The 18,548-nt window shown below is 53.2% G+C and overlaps 1 protein-coding gene across 2 annotated transcripts in view; it reads right to left on the reverse strand.

The window, feature by feature from the left end:
* The window catches only part of IGSF3 (immunoglobulin superfamily member 3), an 83,461-nt gene that overhangs the window by 17,796 nt on the left and 47,117 nt on the right, over window positions 1–18,548 (reverse strand). Inside the window, exons 3-6 of one of the 2 annotated variants that reach the window (XM_084527144.1) lie at window positions 13,570–13,980; window positions 12,118–12,507; window positions 10,037–10,438; window positions 5,052–5,456 (exon numbers count right to left, since the gene is read on the reverse strand). In XM_084527144.1, coding sequence (XP_084383270.1) covers window positions 5,052–5,456; window positions 10,037–10,438; window positions 12,118–12,507; window positions 13,570–13,980 — 1,608 coding nt within the window. The remainder of the gene's footprint in view (window positions 1–5,051; window positions 5,457–10,036; window positions 10,439–12,117; window positions 12,508–13,569; window positions 13,981–18,548) is intronic. The other variant, XM_084527145.1, reaches the window with a different exon arrangement.

The following is an 18,548-nucleotide window of genomic DNA, read 5'->3' on the forward strand; positions in this document are numbered from 1 at the left end:
CATCAGTGGTAGGAAGGGCATCTCCAGCATCCAAGCAGAAGAGGATTCCTCACACACAGACAACATTATTAAGAAATGAGAAGGGAGAAAGGCAGCAACAGCAATATCTGATTTTCATTTGTTAGGGAACACCTCCCCTTAAACTCCTCCACAAGCAATTGTGTTGGCAATTGTTTGAAAATCAGTCCTCTCCCAGCACCGAGCGTGCCATATGGCAGCCTGCGTTCCCAATTCTCCCCTGCCTCTTCCTCTCCTCGTCCTCCCAGCATCCCAGTATCCAGTTACAGCCACCACTGCCTTGGCTGCTCACCACGTCTTCCGAGGGAAGGAGGCGCAGGACACTGAGCAGTCCCTCTACAACTGCTGGTGACAGCTCGGACCACGAGGTACGGGTCCTCCTCCTCTTCTCTACCATCCTTCGGTTTTCCAGGCTGCTATCAGTGGCCAGGGCAATTTCTAGTGGAGACCAGGAGAGAGAGAGCTCTGCACCCACCCAAGCACAGGATTTTCTGGTTCACCCCGATCTCAAACAAAGTTCAGGCACAAGCATCCCCCTTCTCCGAGGCCAGTTGAGGAGCCTGCACCCTCCCCCTCCACGACAGTTTCAACTTGACAGCTCCTAATAAACCAAACTTTACGGAGCAGCCCCTGGAGAGCCCCTGGAAGCTAATTAATGCTCTAATGAAGAGCCTGACGGTCTTGTTTGCTTGACGGTTCCCAGGTCAATCAATCTGCTGTAGCCCGGCTTGTGAAAAAGCAGCGAGGAGCCCGGCACCCCTGGCGTCTGCTTGGTTATCATCCCCCTCCGCCCCTCCCCGTCCCTCCTCCCACGTTCATTACTGTCAGAAACCCGGGAGCAGGAGGGCAGATTTATGGAGGTGATTGCAGCCTCTCCCTGTGTGCCCGCTGCAGGATTAGTCACGACAGGACCGGCGGAGGGCTGACGCCAGGAGGGAGGGCGGGAGAAGATGGGAAGAAGACATCAACTTGCGGGCACAGGGGCGGCCGCGCATTTATCACAGGCTGATGGTCTGTGGGCAGCTTGCAGCTGGGGGGTGGAAAGGGCCGTGTCGGGCTCTCTAATGGGGAAGGGGGATGTGAGCGATCCCAAATGTGATGCTGCCCCAGAGCCAGCTCCCCACGAAGGTGCAGCGCTCGGACCCCTCGAAGCTCTGCCGAAATCATCCCGCAGGGGAGAGACGAGTGCAGGAATGCGCGCGAGGACAATGTCAATGCGATGCAGCAGCACGAATCTGCTCCAGCCTTCTTGCCAAGAGAGACATATTGCGATGTCCCAGCCTGCCCAGACCGCAGCACAGCCCCCCCGCCACGTCCTGTGCCGCCAGAGACTGTCTGCTGCCCTTGTCTGGGTCCTGCAGACCGCGGGGACGCACGCTGCTCGCAAACAGCCTGCCCTGTTTCAGCTGCTCCGTCCCTGGAAACTTGGCAGGGAGAACCAAGATCTACGGAGAAGCCACGAACAATGCCAGCCCGCCAGCCCTCGGGTCCCCCTTGTCCCCTGCACACCTACTGCCTGCCTCTCCTGGGCTCCACAGGGCACATGGCCAAATCCAAACACCCTCAGGCTCACTGGGGTACGAAAGAAACCGCCTGCACCAAGGGGAAAGGGCTGGTGAACCCTCAGGGGAAGCCCCAGCCTTGGGGGCTGAAGGATGCAGGTGGGCTGCAGGCTTCACCCCTGCACTTGGGGCTCGCTCCAAGCTCGGCCCATGCTCCTGTGCGTGGTCTCCTGCCAGCTTTGGCTTCAGGGAAGCAGCTGGCACGAATTCAGCCTACTTTTATTGTTCCTCCCCTCTGCTGCAACATGAGCTCACCGAGAAAGGAACAACAGGCAGCTCGAGAGCTGGAAGGAGAGCGCTGCCTTGGAAGGACACGAAACAGCCACAGGCAATCTAGCCAGTCGCCAGCCCGGTCCCTAATGCTGCCCGACAGATCCCCGGAGCTGGCTGCCTACTCCAGCGGGAAGAAGCTCAAACCCAGCACTCACCCTCGAGCAGTGCAGGTCTCTGCCCCTCCGAAGCACACAGGAGCTGCCTGGGGCATCGTGCCTGTGCACAGAGCCCTCTGCTCTGCAACCTGGTGTGCTCCAGGCTGCGTGACACCCAGGAGCAGGCCGTGGAAGGGACAAACACCGGAGTGCCAGGTAGTGCTGCTGCTGCTGCTGGGTTGTCATGCACCGCCAAGGGATGAACACCATGCCCTCCCGACGCCTCGTTTCTCTGCAAGCTCTCGCATGTACAGACCGCATCCTTTATAGGGCTTTTCCTCATGCTGCCAGTCCATGTAATGCCCCAGGGACTAGGAACAACAAGTTCAAAGGTCAGATCTAGCTCCAGATGTCACGCAGGCCACTCCTGCCATCCCACCTCCAGATCTTCAGTTCTCAGCTGGGTTCGTGCTGCAGTTACCTGCCCCGTTCACTTCCTTCTCCTGAGATACGTTTCCCAACCCCTGCTAGCTTCTTCCTGGGAATAAGAAAGGGCTGAAGCGTTTGAAGCTGCTGGCACTTCCTCAGCATTACCTGTTGGCCAACTGAAAAGCAGCACATGAAATGATGCAGCCATGCTAACACACGCAATTCAGCTACCACTCAGCCTGCATGACAACTGCAAACCCTTCCCACCACACGAGTGCCAAGAAGAGACAGCCGAAGTGTTGAAACAGCAAACTGACACACCACGGGAAGCTCCGGCACCTAGTCCCTCAAGGATGCGGGATTTCACACAGCGAAGAGATTAATGGAGCAATCAGGCAGCCACTGTTTTACCTTTCTCACCTCAACAGGCTTTAAAGGCTGACATATATCGATTGCCACTTCTGCACCTGGAATCTGTCAAACAGAAAGGTCACTCTGACAAATAGGGAGCAAGGGTCTTCAGGGAAAACTCGAATCCCAACATTAGCTTACAATCTGGGAACATAAGCTAGCTCAGTTTGCCAGAAGACTTCCAGACTTGCCTTCTTCATTGCACATCCCTTAGTGGATCTGTAGGGGAGACAGCTCACCCCAAACCCACTGGTGTATGGGGCAAGGCAGGGAGCTGGGGTGAGTGACAAAGGAAGGCAGCCCCTAGGACTAAGGCATCCAGTAGCAGCCTCAAGTTATGTCAGGTTAAGGTGACTTATGGAGCCGCAGACCTGGACTGTGACAGCGCTCTCAGGTTCTCAATTATTCTGAGGTCCCAAACGACCCCTTTCGAAGAAGCCCTGGGTAGTAATCTGAAAACCAGCATCTGCTTCGTCAGCACAGGTCTGACCGTGGGGACGTTAGGACATCCATTTGGAGGTGACCGAGGAAGGTGTTTCCCACATCATCCTGGGCCCTGTTTGGAGATGATCCAGCCAAGGACCCGGTGATGACACAACCCTCTGCAGCTTGCAAAACCAGCAAGAACCACAGCAGATGCTGGCATGGCTGCCAGCACCACATTCATGGAGAACTCAAACCATCGGCTCTTAGAGGCTGCCTGGGGCATGGAAACGAAACGCGGAGTGCAATAGCAGTGCTGGGGACGCTCTGAGGAGGAGGGTCAGAAAGGAGCCCTCCTCTTCTTGTCCATCCCCTTGCGGGCCATAAAACCACAAACATTACGCAAGGCTCATTGGACTGACAGCTAAGATTTGTGTAGCAGTAGCTCGCTGAGCAGCAGGGAGATAGGGAGAGGTAAAAACCATGGAGACCTAGATCACTTGTTCTGTTAAGGCATCCCTCGATGCTTACTGCTCCAGTAAAGAAGAACCGGCTGCCAGAACATGGCTTAAACGTCCTCCTGGCCACACTGAACTGTGGCACAGAGGCTCTCTTCTGGAAGATATTACCAAGGATTTCTCTTTCTCTCTGCGTCACACACAAATGCACGCACAGAAATATGCCATGAAGAAGCATATTACTCCAGGGACCATCTCCAGTCACTGCTGTTTCCTAGGGAAATAAGCTAAAATGATGAACATCACCAACGTGACCTTGCAAGCAGTAAAACATGTATTACAAGGCAGGGTAATCAAGACAAATGGAGAAGATTAACATGGAGATGATGGCAAGGAAGGAGGAAGGGAGGGAAGAAAGAGGGCAGAAAGCTCATGAGGGAGCTCACAGCATCCCCTGACTTTTCCAGAGGGTTGGGGAAGGTGGAGGAGAGTATGGAAAGGGCCATTGAGGGGAAAAATACAATCCCTAAGCAAGAAGGCAGGCCCTAGGGAGGCATCCCTCTGCACAGGAACATGAGGGCAGGACTGACAGTGCTGCAAGGAGCTGAGTCAAGAGCCCTGAAGGTGCTAAAAGCCCCACTTCAAACACGAACTCTAGCCCTAAGGCTGAGATAGCAATAAACCATTCAGCTCAGTGGTGGCCAACAGCTGCCCTGACCACACATCTTAGCAGCCTTCATGAGGAATAGGAGACACCATCAAAGAGTCCTCATCAACAAAACCTACAGAAGGAGCCGAAATCTCTCCACTGGCTGTACAGGGAGCATAAGCACTTTGTAGGTTTTCTGACTCTCCCTGCCAAAGCAGGTCTCTGTTGCCTAGATGTTGCTCGCTGTGAATGGGCACCCATGGACTTGGGGACTTCCAGCTGGAAAGGGCTTGGTTTCTAGTGGGGATGAAAGTCAGGCTCTTTAATCACTATCTGCTTTTGAAGATGTCTCCAACCGAGCAAGAGATGCAGCCAGTCACTAGATAAGAGCTGTAGCACAACACCTGTGGTGGGTGTGCACGTAGGGGCTTTGGTGGGAGAGCCACTCTTCCCTTTGATCTGGCCCCTCTCCTCTCTTAGAGGAGGCAGCATCCTGAAAGCCATTTCCATTTCACAGGAACAGCCCAGAAACTGGACCGAGCCTCAGTCACCTCACCTCCCAGAAGAAAACCCTGTGAACAGTTTCAAATCCCACCCAAGACTTTCACAAGTGTGAGATGTCAGTTGCAGCCACAAGAGCAGTCCTTCCTCTGGAGAGACTACTGCAGCACTGACATGCAGCCCATCCCCACGGCACACCTCCCAGACCCTCTTGTGTGCTCTCCAAACTTACCTGGCCGCAAAACCCTAATCTCCAGCAGGTTGGATGTCCTGTCTGCCAGCCGTGTCCAGCTGCTGTTGTAGTTCTTCCTCCAGAGCTCGGCCACGCACTGGTACTTGCCAGCCTCCGTGTCACTTGCCCGGCTGATGCTCAGGCGCACGTTGTTGCTGGACTCGGCTTTCTCGATGGCAGTGCGGGTCCGGAAGCCCATGTACCTGTCACCCCACTGGACCCCGCCGTCACGCGTGAAGGTGACCAGGTCGTGAAACTCAGTGCTGCCTGCTGGCTGGAAACGCCACGTCACAGACACGGGGACCCAGGATGGGTAGTGCGGCTTGATGATGCACTGGAGGTCGAAGGACTCATTGTAGGTCACCCCAGGGGTGCGGGAAATAGCTGTGACAGCAAAACCAGCCTCTGCAAAAAAAGAGAGAGAAGGGCTTTAAAGAGCATGGCTTGACTTTGCATGAACAAGCACGACCACTCGTAGACTCCATGATTCACAACCACCTCCTGGCCAAGCGATCCTCCCTCCCTGTTCCCCCATCCAGGTCTGTAGCTGGTCACCGCAGGTGAGGGAATGATGGGGAAAATGAGAAGAAAAAGTTTTCTTCTGTGCTTTGGAGAGTTGGCAGAAGTTATGTAATCCAAGAATAGAGGCAATTTATAACAGAGAGAAGGTGGTTGCTTCTATTCTTCACACAGCATCTCTTTTGTTCTCTTACAGATCCTAGCTATATACAATTACCCTCACATCTGCATGACTCCACAAGCTAGTCAACACATCTTTACTTTTCTAACCCCAATACTTTGTAGGTTTAGGGGAGTTTAAAACCAGCAATCTATTAACAATTTAAAGATAACAATGATAACGTATTCCCAGTTGACTGGCTTACATTTTGGGTCAAGGAATTTCCATTGCTCGTTTGTTCTGAGGTAGAGAGAGAAAATATATATTTTTTTACTGTTATGATTACTTCAGTGAAGCCTAGATATAGCAGGGACCTTGTTTTCCACCATCAACATCTCCAAGATGCGTTTACTTTCTGGAGGTCTCTGCTGGGCGTCCAGGTGGACTTGGTGCTCTCCTTCCTCCCACAGCTATGCCGATGATCCAGGCTTTCAACAAAGCTTTTGCTGAAGCCCCATGGGTAGAGACCCCGCCAGAAACAGGAATGTCTTCTGGATCAGCATAGAGCTTCAGCCTGCCACAAGCTTGAAATTACAGTTTGGGGGATGAGCTGAGAGCTCACTGCAACCCACAGAGCTGCTGCTGAAGGCCAGACCAGCCACAGTGTGGATATCAGCGTATCTGCACACCTCCAGTAAGTACCTCTGCAGCCCCTGTTACTCATGGCATTGCTCATGGATGTGTAATTACTGAGAAGAGAGGCCAATCTTTGGGATTAAAGCCCCTTGCAACACAGTGATTACGCCAGAGAGAAGAGAGCGGCTGAGAAGGCAGAACTGCCACATCTCATCCCCACATAAGCCATTACCTTCAGACACTGCAGCAGCTCTGGCCTTAGAAAGCCACCTTAATTTTACCAAGATCAGCTGACTCTGTAAAGTTTAATCTCCAGTTGGGCTAGGCAAGGAAACTTAATGAAGTTCTCTCCTCCTGTCTGCCATGTAAAAATCAAATCTGTTTCTCAGGTCCTCAGCAAACATGCTCATGACATTAAGGTTAATGTACAAAATCCCCTCTTCTTAGAATCACTGATTATCCCAAGTTGGAAGGGCACCACAAGGATCATTGAGTCCCACTCCTGGCTGCACACAGGACCACCCAAAAATCAAACCCTATGTCTGAGAGCGTTGTCCAAACCCTTCTTGAACTCCAGTAGGCTCAGTGCCATGACCACTGCCCTGGAGAGTCTGTCCCAGTGCCCGACCACCCTCTGGGTGCAGAACCTTTCCCTAACCCCCAGCCTGACCCGCCCCTGTCCCAGCTCCATGCTGTTCCCTCGGGTCCTGTCGCTGTCCCCAGAGAGCAGAGCTCAGCGCCTGCCTCTCCGCTCCCCTCATGAGGGAGCTGCAGGCCGCCATGAGGCCTCCCCTCAGCCTGCTCTGCTCGGGGCTGAACAAACCAAGGGACCTCAGCTGCTCCTCATATGTCCTGCTCTCAAGACCCTTCTCCATCTTTGTAGCCCTTCTTTGGACACTTGTCTAATAGTTTTATGTCTTTATTACATCGTGGCACCAAAAACTGCATGCTGCACTCAAGGTGAGGCCACACCAGTGCAGAGCAGTGCAGGACAATCCCTCCCCTTAACCAGCTAGCAATGTCGTGCCTGATGTATCCCAGGGTATGGTTGACCCTCCTGGCTACCGGGGCACACTTCTGACTCCTATTCAATTTGCATTCAACAAGAACAACCAGATCCCTCTCCACAGGGCTTCTCTCCAGCCTCTTGTCCCCGCGTCTGTATGTATATTCAGGGCTGCCCCTACCCAAGTGCAGGTTCTGGCACATGCTCTTGTTAAACTTCATGCACTTGGTGGTTGCCCAGCCCTCTAATGTGTAAAGATCTCTCTGCAAGGCCTCTCTACCCTCAAGGGAGTCAGCAGCTTCTCCCACTTTAGCATTGTCCACAAACTTATTTAGTACACCTTCAAGTCCTACATCCAAGTCATTTATGAAAACATTGAAGAGAACTGGCCCTCAAATGAAGCTCTGGGGAACCCCACCAGTGACTGGCCACCAGCCTGATGTAACCCCATCTAGTATAAACCTTTGAGCCCAACTCATTAGCCAATTGTTCACTTACTACATTATGTATTTGTCTAGCTGTATGCTGGATATTTTGTCCAGAAGGATGCTGTGAGAAACAGCATGGAAAGCTTTGCTGAAATCCAAAAAGATTACATCAGTGGGCTTCCCTCAGTCAGCTAGGTGGGTAATCTTGTCATAAAAGGAAATTAAGTTCATTAAACAGGACTTTCCCTTAATGAACCCAAGCTGGCTGTGACCAATGACTGCATTGTCTTTCAGGTGTTTTTCAGTAATTCCCAGAATAATCTTCTCCATAATTTTACCAGGGAATTTATACAAAAGGACAGCATCCACACATGTAAGCAGGCACATTTTGGGCAAGACCCTCCCCCCCCCAACAATACAGCAGAACCTCCTCACCCAGCCTGCCCTCCTCTACCCACAGATTTCAGAGTGCCTGCCCTTTCCTTCCCATCTGCCAGGGACTAAAATCCCTGCTGGGCTCTTGAGATCCTCAGAAGTTCAGGGACATCTGGTCTCATCTGACAGCACATCTCTCTTGTGGCTGTTGCTTCACAACCACAGTGTCGATAGATTTATGGGTTTGAACATTATCTGTGCTGGTTCAGCTAAAGAGTTTTTTACCCTGCCAGACTGGCAAACGATTAGACCTTAACTTGAAATGTGAGTGTCACTAAATTTACTGCATTTTTTTACTAGCACTTTCTGTAGCAATAAACCTCTCTTGCTCTTTCTTAGCACCTTCCATTATAGTTTCTTGAGACACTTCAAAAGCATTACTCTCAACAAAAAATATCAGATTCAGCAGCAAGAAAACAATATGAGGTATTTTCATCGCTAAATGTTACTGAGCTACTACAGCTTTGTTAGTTATAGAAAGAGGACTTTGGAACGACTTGACAGAACGTGACAGTCAAATTTCTCTGGGACAAGGGACAGAGGTGGAGGGACAACTACCTTCAAATTCCATCTTCTGGAACTGCTGATCAATTTCCAGTATCTTAAATTTTAGCAAGAGTGAAAGTGACGCATTTTAAAATCTCATCGCTTCATCTACCACTGTACTCCCTGCTTCATCCCAACAAACCTCAACGAGTTGCAAAGTAAAGAGAATGGCCAACACATGGACTTACAAGAGGCCAAATGCCCCTGACCTCAAGACAAAGACGCTGCTGAAACCAGCTGAGAATCTGCCTTGAGTTCTTTACAAACTAAAGTCCCTACCTGCTCTTGAAACCGATAGAGCAATGGTTTCTAGCTCTAGACAGAGCAGCCTCTGAAAGAAGGTCAAAAGTGAAGGGGAGGAAAGGGGAAAAAAAAAGCAAGATTTTAAACAGAATATGATATGACTTTAAAGTCTGGTCTCACACATCTTGCCAAATCTTAAGATTAATACTGTGGATAATTGAAAAAAAAATCTATCTTGACTTTTGAATAGCTCGCACTAATTGTTTATAGCTCTAGCATTCTGCAAATCAGGGACCTTGCAGGGATATTCATCAGTTCTTCGGTCTCCTGCAGAAAACTTTGGGAACCTGTCCAGGGCTTAATATAGCAAGGCCTGAGTGAGACCCAAGTAATTCACAATCTATGCAAAATCTCTAATGCCCTACATGCCCTCTCCTAAATTGATGTCATTTTGCTGTGTTTGAACCAGAGGAGCTATTTGGCAGAGCAGAGTACCAGCCACAACGATCACAGCCTCTAGTTTGGCTCAGTCCCGGGTCAGCTGCTCAGGGCCTCTCAGCAGAGGCAGTGAGGACCGGTCCTGATCCACAGCTCCCAAGGACTTCTGATGCTGTTGGGGATGCTCATGATTTCTGGTGGCTGGGCCAATAGATGCCCTATGTTTTGCTCTCCCAGTCTGGTGAGCTGAGACAAGGTTTGCCCAGAGCATTCAAGGAGGATTTGACGCCCACTGGGCATTGATGGAGCACCACCATGTCACTTCCCATAGCCCAGGCCGTTGGGACATGGTGCCCCCTTTCAGCGTTGGCAGTCTCTCTCCTCAGCTCCCATCAGCCATCCCCTGCTTTGCTCCTGCCACAGCCACCCCTCAGGTTTTGCCCTCAAATGCAACTGGGCACACAGACGTTTTGCACCAACCTTCACAGGAGCTGCAGGTGGGCTGCTGGTGCCTCTGTTTCACTGGCAAGCACAGAGTGCTGAGAGCAGCCCCAGGTATTTGCAGGTGACCTCCTGGATTGAGCCAGGCTTGCAGGGCGCATGGCCCCACAGCCCCCACACCTTGAGTACTCACCCAGAGGAGTGATGGACACTGGGGTACCAGCGTGCCGCTCCCCAACCATCTGCCACTCCCCATCCAGTGTCCGCGTCCACTCGGCCACCCGGCACTCGTAGTGGCCCTCGTCCGCCCTGATGCTGTTGAAGATCTCCAGGGTGAAGGAGCCGGGCCGGACCTGCTCCATCTGGATGCCCCCGTAGCTGCTGCGTTCAGCATACAATGGGCCGGGCTGCAGGGTGCCGTCCCGATCCAGACGCACGATTTCGCTGCGCCGGTTCTGCTTGTCCACCAGCTGCCAGGCGACAGAGAGGCGGCTTTGGGGCCCCACGCCTGAGCGCACGTTGCAGCCAAAGCGCAGGCTCTCCCCCTCCAAGACACTGCTGGCGTTGTTGATAATCTCCAAGGAGATGCTGGTCTCTAAGGAGAGAAACGCACACACACAGGGGAGATGATACACACTCGGCACTTCTCAGTCTGCAAGGACGCTGCTGGCCAGAGAGGTGTTTTACCAGGTGCAGGAAACTGCCCACGCATTTGGGTCCAGGCACGTCTTAAGTTCATGCGTGACCACATCCAAAAACAGTCTGTGGGCAGCGAGCTGCTCCTGGTGCCTTGCACACTCAAAGCAGGTGTCGGCCAAAGCTGGGAAAAATCTCTGCCTAGGGCTCAGGAGGCATTGCCGCGTCTTCTGTTCGCAGGTCCAGGCTGGGGTCTCAGCAAAGCTTGAGGGAATTTGTGCTGCTACAACATGCACCACATGCTACTGGCTCTGCCAAAAAAAAAGCTTCCAGCTCCCTGGGCTTTTCAATTCATGTCAATCTGATTACCATCTTGCCACGTCCATTTCTGCAACACCTTTCGGGAGAAGCTTTCGCAAACTCCCATCACTCTCAACACTAGAGGTAGCTATCAGTGTTTGGCAACATCAAAAAAAATGTTATCCTGAGCTTCCCAGAGATGCTACGGCTTGTTTTTCAGAGATACTGAGTGCTGGTTACTCCTGCTGTCTTCCGTCGGAGTTATGGACACTTAGCACCCTTGAAAAATCACGTTTGTTCCTAGAGCTGGTGATTTACGAAACCTCAGGAATGAAATCTGCCTGAAAGGTGGCTTTGCCTAAAAGCATTGCATTTTAACAACTGTCCAGTGCAAGATTTCTAACTGATTTTCAATGCCAAACAAATGAGACCAAATATTGGTAGAAGAGAAAAGAATTAGAATTTCTTTTGGAGAAATGAGGAGGAAAAAAAAAGCTTGAGGAAAGGGCTGCATTTCCCTACAAGCCTAAGAGACAGGAGACAAACGCTGCACAAAATCCTCTGTCAGCTTCCCATCTGCTTGGTCAAACCCTGCAGCTAGGGTAACCTGGGCAACACTTGCCTGGTTCTTCATGCTGCGGCTACCTGAGTTTGAGAGAGCAAAACGGAGGAGAAATAAATCAGCTGACCCTCTTCTCTCACCCTGCCTTTCACGTCTTTATCACATTTGTCTGATAAACACAAAAGGCACTCAGGCGGGCCTCTGGCAGGGCTGTTTTCACCAGGGTTGGCAGACACACAGTGACCACAACAGGGCTCCATGCTGAAGAGCAAACTGGGGCTTGAGGAGCAAGTGAACCTTGGTTTCTCCTAGTGCAAGGCGCAACCCCAGCGCCTTGTATGACAGCTGAACAACAGGCACAATCTGCAGGAACCCAGCAGCTCTTAGGATAAAGCAGGGACAAGCCACTCTCCCCATTATGCCTGCTGAATACTTCAGGGCACCCAGCTTCGTGCAGAGCATAGAGGTGTGAGGAGCAAGCCAGAGGCTGTCACACGGACCTTCACCTCAGGACCACAACTGCCAGGTTGGAGTGATCACCAAGGTGAGGACACATTTCCCCACTCACAAACCTGAGCAGCACAATCCCCTTGCTCTATTGTCCCCCTCCCCTAAAAAAGACTTGCAGTTGGGATTTCAAGCCTCCACAGCACACAAACCCTTATCCTCCCCATTCCCCTTCCGAAGTCTGATTTGGGCTGGTCACACCACAGCCTCACCAGCTAGCTGCCCAGCAGAGCAGCGTCCCAGGATGGAGCGGGCAGGTCTCTACTTACTGAGCGGCAGGACGGTGATGGGGATGTTCTTGGGCCGCTTGCTCTCCTTGTCAATGAAGTCCCCCGTCACAGTCTTCTCCCGCTCGGTCACCCGGCAGTTGTACTTGCCACTGTCCTCGAGGCGGAGGCGGTAGATCTTCAGCACAAAAACGTTGTCGCTCTCTTTGGCTACCTTGAGCTGGCCCAGGGCCTCGCGCTGGGCGAACTCGTTGTTGAGCACCGGCACGGCGTTGGGCCCCAGGCTGGCGATGAGGGAGCTGTTGAAGGCCCAGGAGATGGAGAAGTAGCGGTCAGGGACATTCTGGGCCTCCAGGATGCACCGAAACTCCACTGGCTCGCCCACGATGTACGTCCGCTTCTCCGTCTCCAGCCGGACACTGAACTCCTTATCTGGGGACAGACAGACCAGCTCACGTCAGCACGGCAAAGCCCACCTGGAGAGCAGCACACCTCATGCGAGATGGCTGCAACCTGCCAGACCCTATGTGGTCACTACCTCTTGGACACGTGCACCTCCAGGTGGAGGGGTGAGAGGCTTGGTTTGGCTGTAAGAGGCAAAAAGTATAAGACCTCCCCACCCAAATTGCCTTTTCCCCAGCCTTTCCTCCTGGGAACAGCTCTGCTGTGACACCGGGATCCAGCAGCACCATGGGATGTGAGCTGGAGCCCAGTCCTGCTTGCCCCAGATTGCTGGGGCTGAAAGGCAGGGCTTTTAGGGATATCAGAGAAGACAAAAGAGCTCTTCTTGGATTTTAGATCCTTAGCAGGAACCTGTGCTGCTGGCTGCGAGAAGGATTTTGACTTGCAAATGGGCCTCAGGCAATACAGAAGTGTTTGCTCAAAGTTTTAGTTTAAATTTCTGATGTGTCACTCTTATTTCCTCACTTCCCCACATCCTCATTGCCTGTGCTAGCACCAAGTGCATAAGGTGTATGTAAGCCTTAGCTCCCGCTGCAGCCCAGACACTGGCTATGTCAGACAGCAGGGGCTGCCGCCAAGCCCCCTTGCTGGGGTGCGGTAGAAGATACCACTGCTCCGGGTCTCAGCAGTGCCACGTGAAGGGGACCTCACTGGGGTACCCAGCAGCGAGAGACCTCAGCAACCCTCCCAGGAACAGCTGCTTTCCATGGGTGCACCCCAAGAGGCAACTGGGCTTATCTGTGGAGACCACAAACCCCACTGTGGAGTCAAGAGAGAACCACAGTGTGAAACAGTCAAGTCCCTGACCAGGCACGGCTCTGCAGGCCTTGCTCCAGCGTTAGGTGTGACGGGACCTGGGGCAGCTCTGCAGCTGGCCTTGCAGACCCTCTTATTTAGATGGTAAAAGCTGTGGTGTGCATTGCTCCCTGCTTGGGTCAGCACCTGAGTCACCTAACAACGCACAGCCCCGTTTCCCACCTCTGCTTCCTCCCACCACCCAGACAAGCAAGGAAAGAGAGAGGAGACACTGACCAGTGGCTTGCACGTTGACAATGGTGCCCTGAGAGCGCTTGCGGGTCATGGCATACCACGACTTGTCTGGGTCCTGGATCCACTCAGCCGCCTCGCAGTAGAACTCGCCTTGATCTGATGGGTGGAGGTTGTAGATGGTGAGCTTCGAGGTGGTCTCGCCCACCTTGTCCAAGCGGACGTCCCCCGTGGCCTGCCGCTGGGCGTAGCTGCCCCCGGCCCGCAGGACGAAATCGCGGCTGAGGGAGATGACCTCCACGGGCGCCTCGCCGCCTCGCTGCCGGTACCAGGCGATGGAGACGTGGCTGTGCTGGGCCGTGCTCTTGGCCACCTCGCACTTCAGCTCCAGGGAGTCGCGCTCCACCTTGTGCAGCGTCTGCGGGACCGCGGTCACTCGCAGCGAGTCGGGGATCACTGCAGCGCAGGGGGACGGAGAAGCACAGCGTTAGGGTTAGGAACCCAGGAGAGGGTGTTATGGTTGCAATTAATCACTAGGATTAGCAAAGGCCTGCCAGCTCACACCTAGCCCCAAATAAAAAGACAACCATCCCCAAATACCCGCAGTCCATGAGCGACAGCAGAAAAGATCACACAGCTGGATTTACAGCGAACAGCCACTAAAATTAGGATGAAAAAAAAAACCCTGCAGCACCGCAGATTTGCTTAATTTTAGCAGGAGGTCCTGCTACTAGAAGGCAGGCTTTCTTAAAAAGAGCTATTTATGAATTTTGCTGTCTCAAGAAACATCATATGGAGAGGATACGGCAAGCCTCCTTCCCAAGTCTGCAGACAAGGCAGCGCCAGTGAACCTGTTAATGCCCACGGTTTCACCATGCACCAGCGGAATATAATTAACACATCTCAGCTCAGTTTCATTGACAACACTGGAGGATCTGACAAAATTGGTTACGTTGCCAAAAGCTGCATCTGTTTCATTCAGTCGCTGCTACGGAGAGCAATCAGTTGCCCTGAGGACAACCGCTGGCATTATTTATGGCAGGAAATTCAAAGCAGGAGAGAGGGAAGAAAAAAGCCACAGGATGGAGTAAATGAAAGGGAATTTTTTCTCGTCCAGCTCAGCCCAGAGCATTTGCTTTGACCAAGCGTGTGCTTCTCAGGGAATTCACTGTCCCAAGAGGGAAAATACCTGGTAAGACTCATTTACGGCCAATTGACCTCATCCCTGCAGCCACATCTCCTCCTGCCTCCCATCCCCTCATCCTCCTCGCCCAGGCTCCCCATCCCCTGCCCACGGGCAGCAATAGCCTCTGGCCACGCCGTCCCACACCAGTCAGGAGCTGCCTTGCTTCTCTCCCCTCTTCCCTCCAACTCCAAGCACAGCGGTGATCACGGCCAAACTCCCCAGCTCACCACGCCTGCACGAGGAGATTTACATTTCTCATTTCAAACCGTTCCATATGATCTCCAGAGCGGTGCAGCTCCTTGCTCTTTGCCCTCCAGTCACGGGCTCTCGTAACTTTATTTTTACATCGGGTAGGTAAATTAAACCCAGTCACCATCTTGCTGGAGCTACTTTCCCACTGAGCTGCTTCAAAGGCAGAGCTCCCTGCTACACACACCAGCCTCCCTGTGCCAGTATCTAGGGTGAAAGCAGTGCTCTGGGAAGAAAGCCTGCCCATCCTCCTTCACGCAGCCAGTCTGAGAGCCCTGCAAGGCACGGAGCCGCCCGCTCCCCGGGACGGCAAGAGGAAGCCTGTCCCAGCACGGGCCCCATGCACAGCCCGCGGCAGCGGCTGCCCGGGGAAGCGCAGCTCCCACGGTGGGAAGGGAAGAGGGGAGGACCACGGCCGTGTCTCGCTTGCCACCCCATTCCCCGAGCTGCTTACAGGCTGACACAGGCACCGCTTTGCCAGTTGGACTTCATGTTTCCAGGTCATAACCTGGAGGGAGGGTTAGCATCTCCTACACCGCAGCTATTGCAAAATGCATTCCTGGAGAAAAATCCGGAGGCGGTGGCGTGCTGGAGGCTGTAATTTGACTATGATAATGCCCAACACACTGCATTGCACTCCTTGTGCTCTTTTGGTTTAAAATAAATAAATAAATAATTCCAACCATATCCTCCCCACTAGATGAATCAGTATGGCCTTTGGGGTTCACGCTGCCTTGAGGCTGTGAGCTTGAACCAGCCTGGCGTGGGGATGCTCTCGGCAGGCTGCCTGCACAGCCAGGAGGACCGGCTCCCACCCTTGCCCTCTGTCTCACCCAGCTCCTGCTCCTCTTTCCCCTCCCTCCAGCATGCCACCCAGGAGCCTGTATCACGCTTCCCCCCAAACCCAGCCTGGCATCCCCCTTGCTCCCAGCTGGCAGAGAAAGGCAGCATCTCCTGCTAGCCCCTGAGCCGCCAGCTGCTGCAGAGGGGGTGCTCGCAGCCCCCACGTTTTAAGAGCTTCTGAAACATTAAACGTCGATATTGCCACTAGAGGGTGTCAGGGGCCCAGCCAGGGACAGTCCAAGTGTCCTGCTGCCACGAGGAGGAGGAGGAGGAGGAGGAGGAGGAGGAGGAAGGAGCAGGAGGTGCTCCCCTCTCCCCTAGTGCACACAGCTCCAGCCAAACCCACCTCAGATACAGACACCTCAGCAATGTGCAAGCGAGGAGCACACGGTGAGCTACGCAGAAGTATTTACAGATTGGGAACCAAGGTGTCAACTGTAGGATAAGGAACTGGCTTACATTCACCTGGAGCAGGGACTGGAGCTCCCTGGCCCAGACTCAGTACACAACTCAAGCTCTCCAACATGCTCTCCTCCAAGCCCCCAGGACCAGCCCCATTTCCAGATGAACTCCGCCTCACAAGGACATAGACGACCCGAGGCGTCCTCGTTCCCTGGGCTGGCTCTGGTTTGTTCTTAGGTATCCAAAATGCCAATCACCCCCAAGGAGCAGGGCTGCAAAGCCGTTACAAGCTGGACACAAATCAGAGAGCTACCAACGTTTTGTGTACTCCCAGGCAAGCAGCAGACCTGCCTGGGATACCATTTCCTTGTTAGGTGATGCACGAGGAGCAACAGGCTGCAAGCCAGAGGCCCAAGCTCGTAAAAATCACCACCACAGCAGCCTTACCCTGCAGGCTCTTCAGGAGAAAAATAACTTACGCAGGGTAGGCAGCACAGCTACACACAGCTGTCTCGAGGGCCAGGCAAAAACCCGCCAGTTCCTTCTTCCCTTGGGTTTCATTATTGCTTTTACCCTCCAACACGCTTTAGGGGCACTGCATGGTGCTACCTTGTGTCCCCAACTGCCCGCTTCCTACCGTCTGGACAGAGCTACGCTTGCCAAGTGTCAAGTGTGAACTCTTTAGGAAGAAAAAATGCGCACGCTCCCCACTCCTAGGGAGCTGCTTTTGGCTGAGAAATGCTGCTCTGGATTTTACAAGGAATTAGTGCAAGAGTTATGTTTCCATCTGCCCCGTGACATCTTGCTGCCCCGCGGGGATCCCAGCTCCGTGCCACCAGCCTCCTTCCCCGACGCCTCTGGTTGTGCTCGCAAGACAGAAGCAAGCTGCTCAAGACGAAGCGCGGTGCCAACGCCACCACTTTGGAGGAGAGCACTGGCGGGCACCAAACAACAACACTAAGGGAATGTCACCTCCACAAGGGGGTGAAACTGAGTACATCATGCTGCTGGTAATGTCCCCGACCTGCCTTAGCTTTAAATCCCAAAGAGAAACCAGCAGGGGCCTGGGGTGTACCTCAACTCCTGCACCACGCCAGAGAGCAAATTCTCCCACAATTCGGAGAACTGAGCTCCTACAACAGCCCACCCAAAAGGTCAGCTCAGAGAAAGCAGCAAGCCTTCCCAGTAACAGCTCCGGATCCGGCAGCCCAGGGAGGGAAACGCTCTCCAAATTTCTCTTCCTCACCGACCTGCACGTAACCACGTGTTTCTGGTACCACGGGGAAAACGCACGACAAGCGTTAATAATCTGGTTGGGTAGGGGATTACTTTCCTTGGGTAGAGCCCAACCTGCACCGTCTTGTCTGGGACACGGGGTTGTCAAAGACGGCTTTAAAGGGAAGGCGGCTGCGAAGTACTGACCCAGCTGCTGCCAGCAGGCAGCGGGGGAACCGAAGAGTTAAGTAAAATGGCACGGCAGTTGTTTCACAGCAGCAGCAATAAATCCTCAGATTACAATAGTAGCCTTGTTTGTACATTAATGACTGGCTGGAGTGATTACCCCGAAAGAAACGCATCTCTCAAAGCAACTGGACGAGTTCAGGCAGCCAGTGGGAAAGGGCAGAGAAAAAAAAAAAAAAAAGAACACAAAAGAAACAACAAGAAGTAGAAAAACGGGGGAGAGAGAATCAGATAGAGGACATGTAAACTCGAAATTAGGTCAGCTTCCCCTCTCGGGGCCTGAACTTCTCCTTTGTTGCTGCCGGGCCCGTTAGTCACACCCGCCTGCCCCACGCGGCCCTCGTCAACGCTATCCATCCCTCGCCCTCCTCCTGTGCCGTGGGAGCAGGGTCCCACTGCACACCCTGGTCCTGCTCCAGGACGTGCCTCATGCCCGAGTGACCCCGTCCGTGTGCCCCCTGCGCCGCGCAGCCCCTCTGCTCCTGCTGCAGCTGAGGTGGGGAGCAGGGGAGGCGCCTGTCAACGAGCCCCTTCGCCTCTCTGCACCCAGCCAGTCCCAAAACACTCCGAGGAGCATCTGGTTATTAGGACGGCTAATTTAAGTGGAGAAGCTCAAGTGGCCTCATTAAAAGAAATTAAAAAAATAATCACAAAATACACACAACCAAGGATCCCAAGAGCTGGGCATGTCGAGGGGTACAGAGAGCACAAGGCCTGCCTTCACCTCCCAGCCACAGCAGTGAGGGAAACCTCTAATCCCTCACACATGCACACTTCTATTTATTTATTTATTTTTGCAGTCTTGCTCCATGGCTTTGCCTGTGCCCCCTGTCCCCCTTCGAGACCCAGCCCTGCAGGCAGCTGGGCGACAGCCAGCAGAGGT

This window comes from Aythya ferina (assembly GCF_964211825.1).
Source record: "Aythya ferina genome assembly, chromosome: 1".
Classification (NCBI taxonomy): Eukaryota; Metazoa; Chordata; class Aves; order Anseriformes; family Anatidae; genus Aythya; species Aythya ferina.